Here is a 22,820-nt window from a genome sequence, read left to right as displayed (position 1 = left end):
AACTGCTCAGTGACGAAGTACTACCTACAACACATTAGTACAAGTAAGCCAACTCCTCCACTGAAGTGAATATAAGTAATATCAGTGATATTTAAGTGTGGTATGGTGAAGATATGGTGTGAGTGAGGGGACAGCGGCAGGCCTTAGGAGTGACGTCACTATTGGCTTCACAGTGAGCATCTAATATTATGTGTTTTGTGCTATGCACTAGCATCTGGTGCTTTATAACGTGGCTGGTACAATGCAACATAGTGATTTGTGTAATATCTTCCTTTAGTGGAAAAGTGGATAGTATAAACAGGGTTTATTAAGTGATAGTGAGAAGGCAACACTTCCAGCTCGCCGACCCACTGCCGCCCTCACTACCCACCCCGCTATAAACACCCCCACCCACGAAACTCCACCCCACCCACGATACCACCACCCACCCTCTCTCTCCTGTGAACTTCATTGAAACCTACAAGCCTCCTCTGGGATGACTTCACATCGCAAAATAGCAAGAATATCTATGCTATCTGGCTATTGTCCCAGTAGTTACTGCAGAGTTTGTGGGTATACCACAAGGGACAAAATTCTTCTTAGATGTAAGGAGCCTACTTGTTCCAACTACTGCCACACAGATTGCATTTTGGAAGAAGAATTTTGTTGCATCCAGGTTGAAAATTTCAGAAAATTGAAGGATATCCATAATCCTGTGGTATATGTGGATACAAGCCTGGAGCTACAGGAGGAAGGTTCAGAAGTCCTACCTTAGAGACTCCTGTCCAAAGATCAAGACTGCCCTCTTGGGCTGTGTTGTAAAGTTGCAGCTAAGATAATCCATCACAGGGAAGCACTTCATGAGCTCCTCAAATCATTAGATAACCTTCAAGCTATTGTAGAAGGTCAATGCAAGCCTACATCAAGTGATGTAAGCTGCTCAGCTGATGGTGACACTATTGACAAAGACTGGAAGTCCCACACTGAGCTCAACTCAGAGGTAAATAACTGGTAGAATTCTGTCATCGCTAAGGTCCCACAGACTGACAGAGTTCAAAACGCTACCTTTGGGAATTCTAACGCAATTCCTCTGACTACTACAGAGGGAACAAATCCTCTTCCCAGCAACGAAGGAAGCCTTGGATCTGTTAATTCTCCTACACCTGACATCTCTGCTTCAGCCACTGCCAGTCCACTTGACAGTGCACATACCATCTCTGATCCTACATCTGTCAGCACACCTGCCGACACTATTCCAAAATCTTGCAGCAGTGCTTCATCAGCAAGTTCTGAGTCAGGAGTTTCTCCACCAGAGATTGGTGCAGTTAATAATCACGAAACTGTCACTTCACTTGATTACCTACTGTACCAAAGTACGAACAGCAGGGACACATCTGTCAGAACTGGTAGAGGACGGGGCAGAGGACGTGGAAGAGGACGTGGAGGAGGAAGACATCTACAGTCGTCTCACCCTCCACTAACACAGTTCCAGAGGCAGAAATTGAGGACAAATCTGCAAAACACAGGAGGTGCAACAAATCATAGACCACCCTCCCAGGCACCTAGGCTGTGCTCTCGCTGTCCCTGGCTGGAAGGGGCACACTGCCAACAACTGCCTGCGAGATACCAGGTGCAATTACTGCTACAAGAAAGGACATCAGGAGGACCAGTGTAGGAAGAAAAAGGAACTTGACAGACAGGACCACCTGTTTAGAGACCTGTTCTCAGAACAAACCAGCAGGATCTCTGAATTGGTGAACACTCTCACACGTCACCCACTCAGCTACTCCTATCCCAGCCCAGCAGGTGGTATTGTGCCTTATACAAGACCACAGACCTACATCCCTGCAGCTGCCTCAGTACCCTACCTCTCTCAAGGGCAGGCACCTTACATGCCCTACACACCCACCACCTCAAGCTGACCACATCATCATGAGGAGCCAGTCTATCAGCATCCTGTCGGCCAACATGAGAGGTTTCATTACTAATGTTGGACAGCTCTCACATAGTTTTGTGAACACTCGATGTCCCAACATGATAGCTGTTGTTGAAACATTTTTGGATGATAGGACTCCAGAAAATTTTGCAAGAATTGTTGGCTACACCTCATGGATGAGAAGAGACAGGCAAGGGCAAGGAGGAGGTGTTGCTGTGTGCTTCTCTAAAAGTGTTCATGCCCAGCACATTGATGTTGCTACCCCTACACATCTTGAAATGATGTTCTTCAAGCTCTGCATAAACACTAGTACCTCTGTACTATCATGTGCAATGTACAGACCTCAGTGGCAACATGCAGACCCCATCAACTTCCTAATGGAAAATATTGACTCCTTTCTGCTATTCCACAACTGTCAACATATCATAATTGTTGAACTCAACCAGCACCTTATGCAGAGGGATTTTGATGACCTTCTTGCAGTGTTTGACATGAGAAACTTTGTTGATTTCACTACTCACATCTCTGGCTCCTCCCTTGACCCAGTAGTGAGTGATCTGGCAGAAGGCATAGTCACTTGTGAACCTCTCTGCTATGTTGGATCGTCTGACCACAAGGCTGTTTTTGCGACACTTAAGATCCCAACAGAACGAGGTGAGGAGTCCACACGCACAACCTGGCTATGGGAAAGAGGTAATTAGCCAGCTCTTCGCTCTGAGCTCGCCACCACCGATTGGAATGCTCTTCTCCAAGGGGATGTTGACAACCAAGTGAAAGCCTTCACTGGACACATACTTAGTCTACAACAAGAACACATTCGACACCGGCAATATGTGGCGAAGCCTACAGATCAGCCTTGGTTTGGCTTTCGTTGTAGAGAGGCTGCTACTGCTAAGTACAAAGCATGGCGAAGGTATAAGAGACATCCTACCACCTACAACAGGAACTTGCACAGGCAAGCCTGTAGGCATATGGGTGACGTTCAAAAGTGGGCCATTGCTAAATGGGAGGTGGACACTAAAAGAAAGCTAGCATCAGGTAGGGTAGGCTCCAAAACCTGGTGGTTCCTGGTCAAGGACAGACAAGGTTATCTGCCTGATGAACTCATTCCACCTCTAAATCGACAGGATGGGACCACCTCTACTAGTAGTCAAGAGAAGGCGGACCTCTTTGCTGAACACTTTGCTACCAAAATGCAAGTTTCTGGTCCAGCAAGGAACCCTCCTTGGCTAGCTGCAAGAAGTGTGTCAAAACTGTCAGTGGTGACAATAAGGCAAGAGGAGGTGCATTTCCTTCTTAAATCGCTTGACCAAGAAAAGGCTGTGGGCCCAGACAAGTTGAGCCCAAGATTGCTGAGAAGATGTGCAGACCAGCTAGCAGCACCTCTAACTCGCATCTTTCAGCACTGCCTAGTACAGTGTAAATGGCCCTCTCTATAGAAAGAGGCAAATGTAGTCCCTGTTCACAAAAAGAAGAGCAGAGCAGAAATTAGCAACTACAGACCAGTGTCACTTCTGTCAATCACTGGTAAGATCCTTGAGACAATAATCTCAAGACAAATGACAGAGTTTTTTGACTATCACTCACTACTTTGTGATCGTCAATATGGCTTCAGGAAAGGTTACTCTGCTGCTGATCTGTTGTTAAACCTCTCCACTAAGTGGCACCAGTCACTGGATGAATCCAAAGTCAGCTGTGTGGTAGCACTGGACATTGCTGGCGCTTTCGACAGGGTGTGGCACCAGGGCCTCTTAGCAAAACTTCAAGCACTGGGAATTGCAGGCTCTACGCTATGTCTTCTCAGTGATTACCTTCATGGTAGATCTCTAAGTGTAGTTCTCAATGGAACGGAGTCAGCAAGACATCCTATTGGGCAAGTGTTCCACAAGGAAGCATGCTAGGACCATTGTTATGGCATGTCTACTTCAACGACCTTCTTCATCTCATCCCAGAATCACATGCATATGCAGACGACTGTACACTGACATTCACTTATCCAAGAGAAGAAATGCCAGCTGCTCTAAGCTACATCAATCACCAGCTGAGAGCTATATCAGCTTGGGGAAATAGATGGCAAGTATCATTTGCACCTGAGAAAACGCAAATGATGATCGTCTCTAGACACCATGATGGTAATGCTGGTGCAGTACTAAGGATGAATGGGAGGGTGTTGGCACCTGGAAAAGAAGTTGATATCCTTTGGGTGAAATTTGACTCCAAACTAACCATGAATAACCATGTTGTAAATCTTGCAAACAAGGCAGCACTTCGCCGTATCTCGTATCTGCTTGACAGTAGGGGTTGCAAGATTCTGTACGAGGCACAAGTATGCTCACACCTTGAGTATGCTCCACTTTCTTGGTTTGCCTGCCCCCCCCCTCTCATCTGCGACTACTTGACAGAGTAGAGAACAGAGCAAGACGTCTCATCTCTCGCCTGGATAGATCTGTCATTTCAGCAGAGCCTTCAAGATAGGAGGGATGTGAGTGGCCTTACTGTTATGTACAAGGCCAATATTGTTAAAGTTCCACACTTGGATCCACTTCGAGGACAGCGTGAAACAAGCTTTTATGCCACAAGACGGGCAGAAAGCAGCAACTTCACTCTGGCTGTACCCTTCTCCAGAACATCACTCCATCTGAGATCATATATACCCAGGATGACTCGAGTATGGAACACATTCGTACAGCATAATGATGTCAACGAGATAAAGTCAGTTGATCAAATGAAAATGCTGGCCCACAGATGGCTCCAGTTTCATCCTGTTCCTTACTTGTATGTCTCATAACAATAAAAATGCTTTCAAATGAGCTGATGTAGGTAACAGCTCTTAGCTTGCCAATAAAGTTAGGAATCCTTAACCTGTAAATAGCCTGTCAGTAAAGCTAGGGATCCTTAACCTTGTCAAACCCTGTGTAAAAAAAAAAAAAAAAAAAAAAAGAAACCAGAGGCCGGAAGGAAAGACTGGGCATGCATCGATGGGCATTGCTGCTTAGCCCCCGGGGGCTACCCAGCACAACCACGCATAGAACCCCCCCCCCCAAGCCCTAGCCCCCCAATTAAACCAAACATATTACCCCAATAGAAACCACACTCAACACACCTAGTCCCAATTCCTTGCACAAATACTATCCTTTTAGCAGCTTCTCACAAAATCCCTCCCTGGCTTCCATTCCCTCAACATGCATCAACCCCTCCCACCCAGCTGACCAGTGGGCAAAGACAAGGGATCCAAGAACCCACGAACTGGAAAGGTTGAACAAGTGTTGAAGAATTCTTTGTATCAAGATCCCATGATGATGCAGTGTCTTACACCCTTCTGCTTTGTGTTGGACTGATGAAGCCATTGTGTGGCGAAACGTTTCCTAAATAAAGATTCCCATATGTTGCATAAGTGTCTCAATCTTCAACTTGTCGGTTTTCAAAACCATTCATCACAACTGCTATGTAAGTTACATATCTCGAAGGCGATTGGACATGATAATATCTTTACTTAGGCCCTGAGAGTCTTAGCAGAGGTACTGTGTGCACCACTAGTAACAATCTTCAACAAGTCTATCGAAACAGGACAACTGCCACAGGTGCGGAAGACGGCAAATTTAGTCTCAAGTTTTAAGAAAGAAGACAGACAGGAACTACAGATCAATGTCACCGACATATATAGTATTAAAAGTCGTGGAAAAGGTTTTCTGGAGAAGAGTGCTGGAGTAATGATCAGATCAGAATTTTTCTTCAGTTCCATTAACCTGTCACTCATACACACCGTTCGCTACTAGGATTTACACCAAGAGATCTACGTTTACACTTTGATAGTTCTAATGACTCTCTACACACAAGGGATAAAACCTGCCTGCGCGACACACAGCACCTCGTATGAAGCTTCGGTTATCAACATCTAATCATTATTAACTTAAATGTTTTCCTTTGCAGTAAATTAATATGTCAGAATTTTATCTACATTATTATTTGTCTAATTTTAATTAACATGAACATTATAGCTTTACCAATTCGTAATACCATCCCTAACCACTGTTAACCCAGGTTCTGACAGTGGATTCCTGATAGAAGGACTACGGTAATAGTTCTCCCTTATTCTTCTGTTTAATCATTGACAGACATCATTCATTACAGTTTATATATATATATATATATATATATATATATATATATATATATATATATATATATATATATATATATATATATATATATATATATATATATATATATATATATATATATATATATATATGTCGTGCCGAATAGGCAGAACTTGCGATCTTGGCTTAAATAGCAACGCTCATCTTGCCATATAGGACAAGTGAAAATTTATGTATGCAATAATTTCGCCAAAATCATTCTGAACCTAACGAAAAAAATATATTTGATTGTGTTTCTTTAATACTAAATTATTGTAAACGTATTTAAAATATATTTAGTTGGGTTAGGCTAAAATAAATTGCTCTTGTTATAATAAGGTTAGGTAAGTTTTCTAAGATTCTTTTGGTGAAAAATTAATTTTTTTTTCATTAACATTAATGAAAAAAATATATCTTTAAACGTATAAGAGAAAATTTTAGAAAGGACTTAATTTTAAATGAGTTCTTGCTAATTGACCAGTTTTACATATTCGGCACGACATATATATATATATATATATATATATATATATATATATATGCAATAAGATCACAGTAAACAGGTGATTTCAGTAGTCACGAAAGCGCTTGGAATTTCTCTATTCTTTCAGAGTGGTTGTTTTGCATATATATATATATATATATATATATATATATATATATATATATATATATATATATATATATATATATATATATATATATATATATATATATATATATATATATATATATATACATACATACACATATTATTGTACCCACGGAACGAGTGGTATTGATCAATAACAATACTACACTAGCCAAGGAGCCGAAAAGGCAAGACGCCTTAGACCACTAAACCACACAATCTTATGTGGTCTAAGGCGTCATGTGTTTTCGCTTACCATGAGACGGGCCAAAGCAGCATGGGTTCGGCGCCTTGGCTAGTGCAGTGTTGATATATATATATATATATATATATATATATATATATATATATATATATATATATATATATATATATATATATATATATATATATAAAATATATATATATATATATATATATATTTATATATTTATATATATATATTTATATATATATATATATATATATATATATATATATATATATATATATATATATATATATATATATAAAGTGGGTAAAAATGTTATGGAGGGAGTAGTAGGTAAATTTGGGGTGCCAGGGGTAAATGTAAATGGGGAGCCTTTAATTGAGCTATGTGTAGAAAGAAATTTGGTAATAAGTAATACATATTTTATGAAAAAGAGGATAAATAAATATACAAGGTATGATGTAGCACGTAATGAAAGTAGTTTGTTAGATTATGTATTGGTGGATAAAAGGTTGATGGGTAGGCTCCAGGATGTACATGTTTATAGAGGGGCAACTGATATATCGGATCATTATTTAGTTGTAGCTACAGTTAGAGTAAGAGGTAGATGGGAAAAGAGGAAGGTGGCAACAACAAGTAAGAGGGAGGTGAAAGTGTATAAACTAAGGGAGGAGGAAGTTCGGGTGAGATATAAGCGACTGTTGGCAGAAAGGTGGGCTAGTGCAAAGATGAGTAGTGGGGGGGTTGAAGAGAGTTGGAATAGTTTTAAAAATGCAGTATTAGAATGTGGGGCAGAAGTTTGTGGTTATAGGAGGGTGGGGGCAGGAGGAAAGAGGAGTGACTGGTATCTTATGAGAGGTTTTTACAAAGCAGAAGTGTTATAAGAAGAGCAGAGTATATGGAGAGTAAAAGAAAGGTGAAGAGAGTGGTGAGAGAGTGCAAAAGGAGAGCAGATGATAGAGTGGGAGAGTCACTGTCAAGAAATTTTAATGAAAATAAGAAAAACTTTGGAGTGAGTTAAACAGGTTAAGAAAGCCTAGGGAAAGTATGGATTTGTCAGTTAAAAACAGAGTAGGGGAATTAGTAGATGGGGAGAGGGAGGTATTAGGTAGATGGCGAGAATATTTTGAGGAACTTTTAAATGTTGAGGAAGAAAGGGAGGCGGTAATTTCATGCACTGGCCAGGGAGGTATACCATCTTTTAGGAGTGAAGAAGAGCAGAATGTAAGTGTGGTGGAGGTACGTGAGGCATTGCGTAGAATGAAAGGGGGTAAAGCAGCTGGAACTGATGGGATCATGACAGAAATGTTAAAAGCAGGTGGGGATATAGTGTTGGAGTGGTTGGTACTTTTGTTTAATAAATGTATGAAAGAGGGGAAGGTACCTAGGGATTGGCGGAGAGCATGTATAGTCCCTTTATATAAAGGGAAAGGGGACAAAAGAGATTGTAAAAATTATAGAGGAATAAGTTTACTGAGTATACCAGGAAAAGTATACGGTAGGGTTATAATTGAAAGAATTAGAGGTAAGACAGAATGTAGGATTGCGGATAAGCAGGGAGGCTTCAGAGTGGGTAGGGGATGTGTAGATCAAGTGTTTACATTGAAGCATATATGTGAACAGTATTTAGATAAAGGTAGGGAAGTTTTTATTGCATTTATGGATTTAGAAAAGGCATATGATAGAGTGGATAGAGGAGCAATGTGGCAGATGTTGCAAGTATATGGAATAGGTGGTAAGTTACTAAATGCTGTTAAGAGTTTTTATGAGGATAGTGAGGCTCAGGTTAGGGTGTGTAGAAGAGAGGGAAAATACTTCCCGGTAAAAGTAGGTCTGAGATAGGGATGTGTAATGTCACAATGGTTGTTTAATATATTTATAGATGGGGTTGTAAAAGAAGTAAATGCTAGGGTGTTCGGGAGAGGGGTGGGGTTAAATTATGGGAAATCAAATTCAAAATGGGAATTGACACAGTTACTTTTTGGTGATGATACTGTGCTTATGGGAGATTCTAAAGAAAAATTGCAAAGGTTAGTGGATGAGTTTGAGAATGTGTGTAAAGGTAGAAAGTTGAAAGTGAACATAGAAAAGAGTAAGGTGATGAGGGTATCAAATGATTTAGATAAAGAAAAATTGGATATCAAATTGGGGAGGAGGAGTATGGAAGAAGTGAATGTTTTCAGATACTTGGGAGTTGACGTGTCGGCGGATGGATTTATGAAGGCTGAGGTTAATCATAGAATTGATGAGGGAAAAAAGGTGAGTGGTGCGTTGAGGTATATGTGGAGTCAAAAAACGTTATCTATGGAGGCAAAGAAGGGAATGTATGAAAGTATAGTAGTACCAACACTCTTATATGGATGTGAAGCTTGGGTGGTAAATGCAGCAGCGAGGAGACGGTTGGAGGCAGTGGAGATGTCATGTCTAAGGGCAATGTGTGGTGTAAATATTATGCAGAAAATTCGGAGTGTGTAAATTAGGAGGTGTGGAGTTAATAAAAGCATTAGTCAGAGGGCAGAAGAGGGGTTGTTTAGGTGGTTTGGTCATTTAGAGAGAATGGATCAAAGTAGAATGACATGGAAAGCATATAAATCTATAGGGGAAGGAAGGAGGGGTAGGGGTCGTCCTCAAAAGGGTTGGAAAGAGGGGGTAAAGGAGGTTTTGTGGGCGAGGGGCTTGGACTTCCGGCAAGCGTGCATGAGCGTGTTAGATAGGAGTGAATGGAGACGAATGATACTTGGGACCTGACGATCTGTTGGAGTGTGAGCAGGGTAATATTTAGTGAAGAGATTCAGGGAAACCGGTTATTTTCATATAGTCGGACTTGAGTCCTGGAAATGGGAAGTACAATGCCTGCACTCTGAAGGAGGGGTTTGGGATATTGGCAGTTTGGAGGGATATGTTGTGTATCTTTATACGTATATGCTTCTAAACTGTTGTATTCTGAGCACCTCTGCAAAAACAGTGATAATGTGTGAGTGTGGTGAAAGTGTTGAATGATGATGAAAGCATTTTCTTTTTGGGGATTTTCTTTCTTTTTTGGCGGACTTGTTGAAAAAAAAAAAAAAAAAATATATATATATATATATATATATATATATATATATATATATATATATATATATATATATATATATATATATATATATATATATATATATATATATACATTATATATATATATATATATATATATATATATATATATATATATATATATATATATATATATATATATATATATATATATATATATATATATATATATATATGCAAAACAACCACTCTGAAAGAATAGAGAAATTCCAAGTGCTTTCGTGACTACTCACATTATCAAGGAACTATGAAAGTGAAGCATCCAAGGAAGCTATATAAGGGGTCCGGCCAGCACCTCACTATCAGATCCCACAACGGTTAAACACGTGACGCGCGGCGAGCCAACTTGGATAGGTCCTTTGCACAACTCACCCCCAAGCTATTTATTTGTCCAGTGTATTATTAAATTCTTCCCAAATTCTACTAATTATAAATGGATCTAATTTATATAAACCAAAGGAAATATTCATATTATTGTCAAAACTGCTTTTTATGAAACAAGATTCAATTATATTCCTGTCGACCATGGACTTGCTTGATACTACTTTCTCAACTTTTTGAAAATCAATTGGATGGTTAAAATCTCTTACATGAATAAATAGAGCAAATAAATAGCTTGGGGGTGAGTTGTGCAAAGGACCTATCCAAGTTGGCTCGCCGCGCGTCACGTGTTTAACCGTTGTGGGATCTGATAGTGAGGTGCTGGCCGGACCCCTTATATAGCTTCCTTGGATGCTTCACTTTCATAGTTCCTTGATAATGTGAGTAGTCACGAAAGCGCTTGGAATTTCTCTATTCTTTCAGAGTGGTTGTTTTGCATATTTTGAAATCTCCTGTTTACTATGATCATATTGCATATATATATATATATATATATATATATATATATATATATATATATATATATATATATATATATATATATTTATATATATATATATATATATATATATATATATATATATATATATATATATATGTGTGTGTGTGTGTGTGTGTGTGTGTGTGTGTGTGTGTGTGTGTGTGTGTGTATGTGTGTCTATGTGTGTGTTGTGCCGAATAGGTAAAATCTGTTATTTTGGTTTGAATGACAACGCTTTTCTTGCCGAATAAGGTAAGCGAAAATTTGTTCATGCAATAATTTCGCAAAAAATCATTCTAAACGTAACGAAAAAATATATTTCAATGTGTTTGTTTACTATGAAATTGTTGTAAACCTGTCTAAAATGTATTTAGTTAGATTAGGCTAAATTAAGTTGTGCGTGTTAAAATAAGGTTAGGTAAGTTTTCTAAGGTTTTTTGGTATAAAATTATTAATTTTTACATTCAAATAAATGAAAAATTATATCTCTAAACATTTAAGAGAAATTTTTTAGAAAGGACTTAATTTCAAATGAGTTCTTGCCAATTGACTAATTTTACCTATTCGGCACGACATATCTAAGCATTTGGCATAGAAAAAGATGATTATATTTTGATTATTGTCAATTTTGTCTAATTTTTACATAATGGCTTAGTATGTCTGTCCTTGCTGATCTTCACTTTACATATGTTAAAAAAAATTTTTTTGAAGATAACCTTCTTTATGGTTGTTCAGGAACCTCTTAAAACCCGATTTTAATCTATTCAGTTCAAGCTGACCAAAAATTTATTAGTAAATGTTAAAAATATAATGATGTTCCCAAATTCTTAAATTTTAAGATTTATTCAGAAGTTTAGTCAAACTCAGTCAAATGGATCATGGCAATTCAATAGTTTCAAATTTTGAAAAATTTTATAGTCAATTTGTAGAAGAAACCCCAACAAGAATTAATTTTTATTAAAGAGTAATTAAAGAATTTAGAATCTGTTATTGATTATTCTCGTATTTTCAGCGAAATTTACAGAAACAGAATTTTAAGGTCTGGGTTTTAATTGTTATTTTTACAATGGCAGCAGAAACTTGCTAATAATCTTTGAACATGAATCTTACAGAAGTGAAAACAAAGGTGTTTTTTTCAATGAGGCTATATGATAAACTGCCATGAATGCTTGTTCCACATGTTTCAAAACTGCTGAATTCGAAAAAGATTCTTGTAATTCTTTTAAATCACACTACCTCGGTGGGAGGTGCCCACTGTTAAAGAAAAGACTTATCTGATTTTTCAATGACAAACTCAACGCAATATCGTCACAAAGCAAAAGTGATTGATGAATTCCTGTGGTTATGTTGAAGATGAGCGCTGGGGCAGCCTTCTTCCCAATGGTTCGTGGGACGGTGTTGTAGGACTGTTGGGGCGAAGCGAGGCTGACTTAGCCATCGCTAACTTGTTCATCAATACTCTTCAGGGACGAGATCAGTTCCAAGGCTACACCACCTTTTTCGACACAGATGTAAGTGGTTCTTGCAGCTAAATCTTAGAGACTTCAGAAAAACTAGATAGTATTTTCATTCCATCAATAAATGAATTCTATCCTTAAAAAGTTTTAGATAGTTTATTAGCTGGTTAATGATTCGGTACTAAGTGTGTAGTATATTTCTTGTGAGTATGTAGTTAATTGTGGTTAGTGAGTGATACGTGGAAATGCTGTAATATGTGTAAGCATGTACTGAAAAATGAGCTTTCAAGTTCCAGTTGTCATTTTGTTCTTATATTCTATTTCTGGAAAATTCTGTACCTGTTCGTCTTGTCAATTCTTCTTAGCATTTTATATGTCGTCATTATGTCCATCTTATCCCTCCTGTCCTCCAATGTCGTCAGGTTGAGTTCCCTTATCCTTTTCTTACATGATATACTCTTAATTTCCCGACTAGTGTTGTTGCAAACATTTTCACTTTCTCTAATTTCTTGACGTGCTTGACCAGGTGTGGGTGAGATACTGGTGTTGCATAATTCAAAATGGGCTTGACGTACACGATGTATAGTGTCTCGAATGACACCTTACTTAGATATCGAAATGCTGTTCTTAGAATTGCCAGGCAGCAGTTATTTGGTTGATATTCGCCTAAAGAGAAGAGCTCGGTATGATGCTCGCCCTGAGATCCTTTTCCTTGAGTGGGGTTTGCAGGATTTAACCTCTACGGTATTCTTTTCCTTCCCCAAATTTGATGGGTTAAACTCCAGAAGCCATTTGTCAGACCAGGATTGCATCCTTTTCAGTTCCCTTTGTAATATCTTCCTGAACCTCGTCTGCTTGTATTCTCCTCTTCAGTTTCAAGTCGTCTGCGAATAGGGACACTTCTAATGTTATCCCTTTTATCATGTCATTCACATACAAGAAACAGCCCCAGCCCTAGGTTGAATCCATGTGGAGCCCCACTTGACACATGCACCCACTCCGATACCTCGTCACGTACTGTCAGGTATTCCCTGATTCATTGCAGTACTTTTCTCACTGTTTCTGCTTGCTCCTTTACCTCTTGTGTGATACTGTGTCAAAAACATTCATAAAGTCCAAGAAAATGCAATTTACCCATCCCTCTCTTTCTTGTATTATTTTTGTTACTTTGTCGTAGAACCCCAGTTGATTTGTGACACAGGATTTTCCATTCCTAAAGCCGAGCTGGTTGTCATTTATGAGTCCATTCCTTTCTAGGTGATCCACCACTCTTCTCCATAATTTTACATACTATAAATGACATTGACACTGGTCTCTAGTTTAATGCTGCCTGTCTGTCTTCTTCTTAAAACTTGGGAGTACATTTGTTGCCTTCCACACCTCAGACAGTTGCCCCTTTTCTATAGATTTGTTGAAGATTGGTTGTTAGTGATAAGTACAGTGCTTCTGCTTCCTCTCTCAGAACCCATGGACAGATGTTATCTGGGATCACCGCCTTCGAGGTATCTAGTTCACATAGCAGTTTCTTTACAATTTCCTCAGTTGTATGTAGTGTGTGCAGCACTTGCTGATGTACTCTACCTCCTCGGTTTGCTGGAAGCCTTTCACTTTCCTCCGAGGATACCTGCTGAAATCTCGTGATGAACTCTGGGCAATCATTGTGATCTCCCATTCTTTGTTCCTCGGCCTAATTACCTAGTCGTTGACTACTTTTTTTTCCTCCTAATGAGGCTGTATAACAACTTAGAGTCACATTGGGCTTTCGATGCTATGTCATTCTCATATTGTCGCTGGGCCTCTTTTTTTTGTGTGTGTATGTGTGTGTGTATTGGTACCTGTGCTCGTGTGTGTGTGGGTGTGTGTACTCACCTATTTGTACTCACCTATTTGTGGTAGCAGGGGTCGAGTCATAGCTCCTGGCCCCGCCTCTTCGCTGATTGCTACTAGGTCCTCTCTCTCCCTGCCCCATGAGCTTTATCATACCTCGCCTTAAAACTATGTATGGTTCCCGCCTCCACTACGTCACTTTCTAGGCTATTCCACGGCCTGACTACTCCATGACTGAAGAAATACTTCCTAAAATCCCTTTCATTCATCTGAGTTTTCAACTTCCAATTGTGACCCCTTGTTTCTGTGTCCCTTCTCTGGAACATCCCGTCTTTGTCAACCTTGTCTATTCCGCGCAGTATTTTATATGCCGTTATCATGTCTCCCCTGACCCTCCTGTCCCCCAGTGTCGTCAGGCCGATTTCCCTCAACCTTTCTTCGTAGGACAATCCCCGTAGCTCTGGGACTAGTCTTGTTGCAAACCTTTGCACTTTCTCTAATTTCTTGACGTGCATGACTAGGTGTGGATTCCAAACTGGTGCTGCATACTCCAGTATGGGCCTGACGTAAGTGGTATACAGAGTCTTGAACGAATCCTTACTGACGTATCGGAACGCTATCCGTAGGTTTGCCAGGCGCCCGTATGCTGCAGCAGTTATCTGATTGATGTGCGCCTCAGGAGATATGCTCGGTGTTATACTCACTCCCAGATCTTTTTCCTTGAGTGAGGTTTGCAGCCTTTGGCCATCTAAACTATATTGTGTATGCGGTCTTCTTTGTCTTTCCCCAATCTTCATGATTTTGTATTTGGCAGGGTTAAACTCAAGGAGCCAGTTGCTGGACCAGGCTTGTAGCCTGTCCAGGTCTCTTTGTAGTCCTGCCTGATCCTCATCCGATTTGATTCTTCTCATTAACTTCCCATCATCTACAAACAAGGACACTTCTGAGTCTATCCCTTCCGTTATGTCGTTCACATATACCAAGAACAGCACAGGTCCTAGGACTGACCCCTGTGGAACCCCGCTTGTCACAGGCGCCCACTCTGACGCCTCGTCACGTACCATGACTCGTTGTTGCCTCCCTGTCAGGTATTCTCTGATCCATTGCAGTGCCTTTCCTGTTATCTGTGCCTGATCCTCTAGCTTTTGCAGTAACCTCTTGTGAGGAACTGTGTCGAAAGCTTTCATGCAGTCCAAAAAAATGCAGTCGATCCACCCCTCTCTCTCTTGTCTTACTTCTGTCAACTTGTCATAAAACTCTAGTAGGTTTGTGACACAGGATTTTCCTTCCCTGAAACCGTGCTGGTTGTCAATTATACACTTGTTTCTTTCCAGGTGCTCCACCACTCCCCTCCTGATGATCTTCTCCATGACCTTGCATACTATACACGTTAGTGATACAGGTCTGTAGTTTAGTGCCTCATGTCTGTCTCCTTTTTTAAAAATTGGGACTACATTTGCCATCTTCCATACCTCAGGGAGTTGCCCAGTTTCAAATGATGTGTTGAAGATCTTTGTTAATGGCACACACAGTATCTCTGCTCCCTCTTTAAGGACCCACGGAGAGATGTTGTCTGGTCCCACCACCTTTGAGGTGTCAAGTTCGCATAGCAGCTTCTTCACCTCCTCCTTGGTTATATGTACCTCATCCAGCACTTGCTGGTGTACCCCCCTGTTCTGATTTCCTGGAGTCCTACTGGTTTCCACTGTAAATGCTTCTTTAAATCTCGTGTTGAGCTCCTGACATACCTCTCGGTCGTTTCTTGTGAACTCCCCATCAGCCTTCCTCAGTCTGATTACCTGGTCCTTGACTGTTGTTTTCCTCCTGATGTGGCTGTACAACAGCTTCTGGTCAGTCTTGACTTTCGATGCTATGTCATTTTCATATTGTCGCTGAGCCTCCCTTCTTATCTGTGCATATTCGTTTCTGGCTCTTCGGCTGATTTCTTTATTTTCCTGAGTTCTCTGTCTTCTGTACCTTTTCCATTCTCTAGTACACCTAGTTTTTGCCTCCCTACACCTTTGGGTGAACCAAGGACTCGTTCTGTTCTTCCCATTATTTCTGTTTCCCTTGGGAACAAACCTCTCCTCTGCCTCCTTGCATTTTGTTGCCACAGTCCATCATTTCTTGTACTGGTTTTCCTGTCAGTTCCCTCTTCCACTGAATGTCTTGAAGGAAGTTCCCCATGCCTGAGTAGTTCCCCCTTTTGTAGTTTGGTTTTCCCAACCTATTCCTGCTACTCTCTCCACTTGGAGCTCAACTATGTAGTCGAAGCACAGAACCACATGATCACTAGCTCCCAGGGGCCTTTCATACATGATATCATCGATGTCCGAACTACTCAAGGTGAATACAAGGTCCAGTCTTGCTGGTTCATGTTGATGCATGAGGTTTTCCAGTACCACATCCATCATCTTGGCTCTCCATGTTTCGGGACCCCCATGGGGCTCCAGGTTTTCCCAGTCAATCTCCTTGTGATTGAAATCACCCATAACTAGTAACTTTGCTTCCCCCATGTGTGCTCTCCTGGCCACCTCGGCTAGTGTGTCGACCATTGCTCTGTTGCTTTCATTGTATTCTTCTCTTGGCCTCGTGCAGTTCTGTGATGGGTTGTACATTACTGCAATTATCACCTTATGTCCCTCAGACTGGATTGTTCCTACTAAGTAGTTCCTTTCGCCCGCGCCATCCATTCCTTCCATTTTCTCAAAACCCCACCGGTTTTTAATGAGCAGTGCAACTCCTCCCCTTCTCCTCCCTCTGTCTTTCCTGAGGATTTCATTTCCGGATGGAAAGATTGAATGTGTTATTATTCTGGTGAGTTTTGTTTCTGTGAGTGCTTTTATATCTGGGGATGGGTGTGTGTGTGTGTGTGTGTGTGTGTGTGTGTGTGTGTGTAAGAACATTTTTGAGTGTTTATGTGTATTCACCTCTATACGGTTGCGGGGGTCGAATTATAGCTCGTGGCCCCGCCTCTTTTCTAATCGCAACTAGATACGTTCTGTCCTCCTCAAAGTGCCTTACCGTACGTCTTATTACATACGTCTTTATCATGTCATCCCTTTCCTTCCTGTCCTCCAGTGTCGTTATCCTGAATTCTTTTAACCTCTCCTCCTAGGACATATCACTTAGCCCCCGGAGAAATCTTGCTGTAAATTTTTGCACTTTCTCCAGTTTCTTGCCGTGTTTGACCAGGTGTGCGTTCCACAGTGGTGCTTCATATACCAGTATGGGCTCAATGTACACGGTGTACAGTATCTTGAATGAATCCTTACTTATATGTCGAAATGCTGTTCTTAGGTTTGCCAGGCTCCCATATGCTGCAGCAGTTATTTGGCTGATGTGCGCCTCAAGAGACATACTCGGTATGATGCTCACCCCAAGACCCTTTTCCTTGAGAGTTTTGCAGCCTTTGACCCCCTAGGCTGTACTGCGTCTGCACTCTTCTTTCACGACTGTGCAGTTATTGTTTGTGAGTATGTGTGTGTGTGAAAGAGAGAGAGAGAGAGAGAGAGAGAGAGAGAGAGAGAGAGAGAGAGAGAGAGAGAGAGAGAGAGAGAGATAGAGAGAGAGAGAGGAGAGGAGAGAGAGAGAGAGGAGAGAGAGAGAGAGAGAGAGAGAGAGAGGGAGAGGAGAGAGAGAGAGAGAGAGAGAGAGAGAGAGAGAGAGAGAGGAGAGAGAGAGGAGAGAGAGAGAGAGGAGAGAGAGAGAGGAGGGAGAGAGAGAGAGAGAGGAGAGAGAGAGAGGAGAGAGAGAGAGAGAGAGAGCGAGCGTGAGAGAGAGAGAGAGAGAGAGAGAGAGAGAGAGAGAGAGAGAGAGAGAGAGAGAGAGAGAGAGAGAGAGAGAGAAAGTGAGTGTTAAATAAGGCTTTAGGTGCGTTGTGAATATTGTGTTTCATTTGTGTTGTGAGTGTATTATTATTGTGATGTCTGAAGAGTGCGTGTGTGTGTGTGTGGTGGTTTAGCAGTATTGTCGTTGAGTGTGTTCATTTTGTACGGTGCGTTGAGTTTGAGATAGGTGCGTGTGTGGTATAGTGAAAGTCTATCTATTCTCTGTTGTGTGTGTGTGTGTGTGTGTGTGTGTGTGTGTGTGTGTGTGTGGTCTCCATATGTTGGGGAGTGTGCGGTGAATGTGTCCTGCATGGTGAGTATGTCGAATGTGGGATGATTGTATGGTGTGTTGAAAGTGTTTAGTGAGTTTGGTAAGTGAATGCTGATTGTGTTGTGAGTGTATGTGGTAAGTATGTGGTCACTGTGCTGTTTGGTGAGTATGTAGTCAATGTATTGTGAATGTATGTAGAGATTGATCAATATGCTGTGAGTGTGCGTGGTGTTTGTTGAGCGAGAGTGCGTAGCGATCGTGTGATGACTGGTGAAAGTGTGGATAGTTTGCCTAATAAGCGTTAAGTGAAATGAGTGAGTGGCGAGTGTTGCAAGTGTGTTAGTTATATAATAAGTGTGTAATGTATAATGAGTGTATGGTGAGCATCTTGTAAGAGAGGTCAATGCGGCGAGTGTATAACGTGTGGTGAATGTGCTGAGTTTGTGGAGTGTTGTCAGTGTTGTGAGAGGTGTGTGGTACAGTAGGTGCGTTGTAGCATATGTTGTGTGTGGTGAGTGGCTTGTATTAACCTATTTGCATTTTGCAGGCGTAGAGTCGCTGCTCCAGGTCCTGCCTATCCACTGGCTGCACTATCTCTGTCATATATTTGCTTAAAGTTGAGTGCAGAGCGTGACTCAAAAACTTCGCGGTCTAGGTCATTCCACGTCATGACAACTCTGAGGTTAAATAAGTATTTCCGGAAATCCCTGTGACTCATCTGTGTTTTTAACTTTCAGCTGTGTCTGCGTGTATTAGAGACCTGCCGCTCAGACTCGCCCTGTCAACCCTCTCAAACCCTCTCAAACCATCTCTGCAATTTGAACCATCCTAATTATGTCACCTCTCGTCTTGTTCTGTTATGTCTTTAGGCTTAGTTCGGTGATTCTCTCCTAATAGCTCATATTCCTCAGGTCTGGGACTGATCTTGTTGGAAACCTTTGCATTTTTCCTGCTTTACTGTGCATTCTGCACACTCCAAGACGGGCCACATATATGCCGTGAATAGGGTCCTGAATGTCTCTGTTGAGGTTCCTTAACGTTACCATAAATTTCAAAGTCTTCCATTCCCTGCAGCAGTGAATTGGCTGAGTTGATTGTTGGTAAATGAATGAGTGTGATGAGTTTGCGGGAAGTGTATTGTGAGTGGTAAGAATGTGGTGAGTGTGGTATGACGGTAGTGTTGTGAGTTTGTTGTCTTTGGTTTTTGAGTGTGTGGTTTGTAAGTGTAGTGATTTTGCATTGAATATATGTAGTAACCTTGAGAGTAGTGTATGGTCAGTGTGTGGCAAGTATTGCGAGTATGATGTTCATAATTGCTGTGTGGTGTGTGTTGAGTGTGATGAGTGCGTAGCGAGTCTTTCGTGAGTGTTTAGAAAGTAAGTGATGTGTGTAATGAGTATGGCAAGTGGATGATGAGTGAGTGAAAAAGGTCGCCTGTGTGATTTGTGTTTTGTGGGTGTGGCAAATGTTAAGTGTGTAGTGAGTGCTTGTAATGTGTGATGAACTGCTTGAGTATAATTAGTGAGTGATGAATGTATAACGAGTATGCTTTCAGTGTGATGGAAGTGTTATGGGATTGGTAACTGTGGGTGACTGTAGTGAGTTTCTTTGGTGAGTGTGAGGTTAGTGCGCCTATTTCGCGGTTTGTGTTCAGTGTGTAATTGATTTGTAGTGAGTACGCTTAGTGTGTGATGGGAATGTGCTGAGCATATGGTTTGTGCTCTTACTGTGTGATGAGATTGTGATGAGCATGCTTAGTGAATTGTGATAAATGAGTGATTGATAATTATGTGGTTAGTGATGTTAATATGCGGTCAGAGGGTGGTTAGGTTGTGATGAGTTTGATGAGTGTAAAGTGATAGTGTGTGAATTCACAACACTGTCACCTTACACTCATCGAACTCATCACAACTTAACCACTCTTTCACCATAATCACCATATTTGAGACCACTAACCACATAATTATCAATCACTCATGTTTGTGTGGTGAGGATGTTGTGTAATAAGGTTGTGGTGACTGCATTTAATATATGGAAAGTGTGAGGTTTATTTGGTGATTGTTAGGTTAATGCATCTCATGCATGTGATGAGCGCATAATATGGTAGATGTACGATCGGTGGGTGATGAGTGTTTAGTGAATGTTAAGAGAGTTTGTGATGAATGTGAAGTGAGGTAAGTTAGAGTGTATATATAATGATTGTGGAACCAGTGATGAGCTTATGGTGAGTTGGCAGTGTGTGTGGTGAGTGATGAGCTTATGGTGAGGTGGCAGTGTGTGTGGTGAGTGATGAGCTTATGGTGAGGTGGCAGTGTGTGTGGTGAGTGATGAGCTTATGGTGAGTTGGCAGTGTGTGTGGTGAGTGTTGAGCTTATGGTGAGTTGGCAGTGTGTGTGGTGAGTGATGAGCTTATGGTGAGTTGGCAGTGTGTGTGGTGAGTGATGAGCTTATGGTGAGTTGGCAGTGTGTGTGGTGAGTGATGAGCTTATGGTGAGTTGGCAGTGTGTGTGGTGAGTGATGAGCTTATGGTGAGTTGGCAGTGTGTGTGGTGAGTGATGAGCTTATGGTGAGTTGGCAGTGTGTGTGGTGAGTGATGAGCTTATGGTGAGTTGGCAGTGTGTGTGGTGAGTGATGAGCTTATGGTGAGTTGGCAGTGTGTGTGGTGAGTGATGAGCTTATGGTGAGTTGGCAGTGTGTGTGGTGAGTGATGAGCTTATGGTGAGTTGGCAGTGTGTGTGGTGAGTGATGAGCTTATGGTGAGTTGGCAGTGTGTGTGGTGAGTGATGAGCTTATGGTGAGTTGGCAGTGTGTGTGGTGAGTGATGAGCTTATGGTGAGTTGGCAGTGTGTGTGGTGAGTGATGAGCTTATGGTGAGTTGGCAGTGTGTGTGGTGAGTGATGTGTGGTGTGTATAGTGGGTATGTGGAAAGCGTATGGTGAGTTTTATGAATGTATAATGATTGTATATCTTGAGTGTGGTATGAATATGTAATGAGTAAATATTATTGTGAAATCATTCACAGAGAAAGAAATAAAAAAATCGAAAAAAATACGACATTTTGTTTTTTCTTAATGAAAAAGAAGTGCATAAATCTGTTCACAATTTGAAACAATCTGCTTGTTTATACCAGTTTTTCTAAGTGTTTGTATAGAAATATTTAGTTTTTCAAAAGGAAATGATGCCATATTGTGTTTTTTTTTTTTTTTTTTTGCTTAGAAAATTATGATTTTTGTGAAAGTTTTTTGAAAATACAGTAACTTTTGTCTTTTCTGATATAGTTAAGTAGCTCAGGAGAGTCTTGGTCGCTCAGTTACCTTGACACTGGGGAGTGAGGGAGGTGTTGCTTCTCTGTCTGACATATGGTATGACACGTCCATAGATTTTCATATAAAATATTTCTATTTTTCTCAGAAGTTATTGTCTTTTCGGTATTGAGTTCATAACCATTTGTGAACATAATGTCGTAATGTTTGCACATATGGTCTTGCAAGGTGTCAGTTTGTGGTTGCAATACACTCTACAATTTTTGTATTATTGTATTTTCCCCAAAAGATTCCTTAAAAAACACACAAACTTCAACATTTATTAAAAGACAAGATATTGACATATCCTTCATAACCAGTTGTTACATTCCTCTTTAACCTTCCATTCTTCATGTTAGATCAACTAGAACATTACATACTTTCTTACCTATTTTCTTACCTATTCTTACCTATTTTCTTACCTATTTTCCAAACTCGGTACCCGAGTGATACCCCATAATACATGGACCAGTTATTTTTTCACTCTATATTTTTAGACAAACCTCATACCAATTACAGTGTGCAGGTTTGAGATGTTTATTAAATTACAATAAAATTTTCATTGGAATTAGATAATTAGGGGAAAAAATCTGAATTTCTGCCTCCATTCTCTTAAGCTTTTTTTTTTTTTCATAAACCTCTTGTGCACAACTGGTAGACACAGTCAGCCAGTGCTATGTTCACCCTGTGGTATTTCTCTAAACTTTTGCACACCATTGTTACAACCTCATATTACAATAGCGCCATCAAAACACTGTCCGATATTCTTATTGTTAATATTACAAGTTGAGAGAGTTCATCTGATTTTCTTAAGGAGAGAGACCGCATCCACATTGTCTGCTGCTGTGATGCTGAGAAATGATTCATGAACACGTACACTGCACACTGTACACTGCACACCGTACACTGCACACCGTACACTGCACACCGTACACTGCACACCGTACACTGCACACCGTACACTGCACACCGTACACTGCACACTGTACACTGCACACCGTACACTGCACACTGTACACTGCACACCGTACACTGCACACTGACCACTGTACACTGCACACCATACACAGCACACTGTACACCGTACACTGTACACCATACACTGCACACCGTACAATGCACACTGCACACCGTAAACTGCACACTGTACACTGCACACCGTACACTGCACACCGTACACCGTACACTGCACACTATACACCGTACACTGCACACAGTACACTGCATACTGTACACTGCACACCGTACACTGTACACCGTACACTGTACACTGTGCACC

At 40.8% G+C, this 22,820-nt stretch overlaps 1 protein-coding gene across 1 annotated transcript in view; it reads left to right on the top strand.

The window, feature by feature from the left end:
- The window catches only part of LOC128693266 (uncharacterized), a 181,146-nt gene that overhangs the window by 146,508 nt on the left and 11,818 nt on the right, over positions 1 to 22,820 (top strand). The window contains exon 6 of the mRNA XM_070104250.1: positions 12,208 to 12,365. Within this exon, the coding sequence (XP_069960351.1) occupies positions 12,208 to 12,365 (158 nt within the window). The remainder of the gene's footprint in view (positions 1 to 12,207; positions 12,366 to 22,820) is intronic.

The sequence above is a fragment of the Cherax quadricarinatus genome, chromosome 90, assembly GCF_038502225.1.
Source record: "Cherax quadricarinatus isolate ZL_2023a chromosome 90, ASM3850222v1, whole genome shotgun sequence".
Classification (NCBI taxonomy): domain Eukaryota; kingdom Metazoa; phylum Arthropoda; class Malacostraca; order Decapoda; family Parastacidae; genus Cherax; species Cherax quadricarinatus.
The sequence above is the reverse complement of the archived record's forward strand: the minus strand, read 5'-3'. Positions and strand labels throughout refer to the sequence as shown.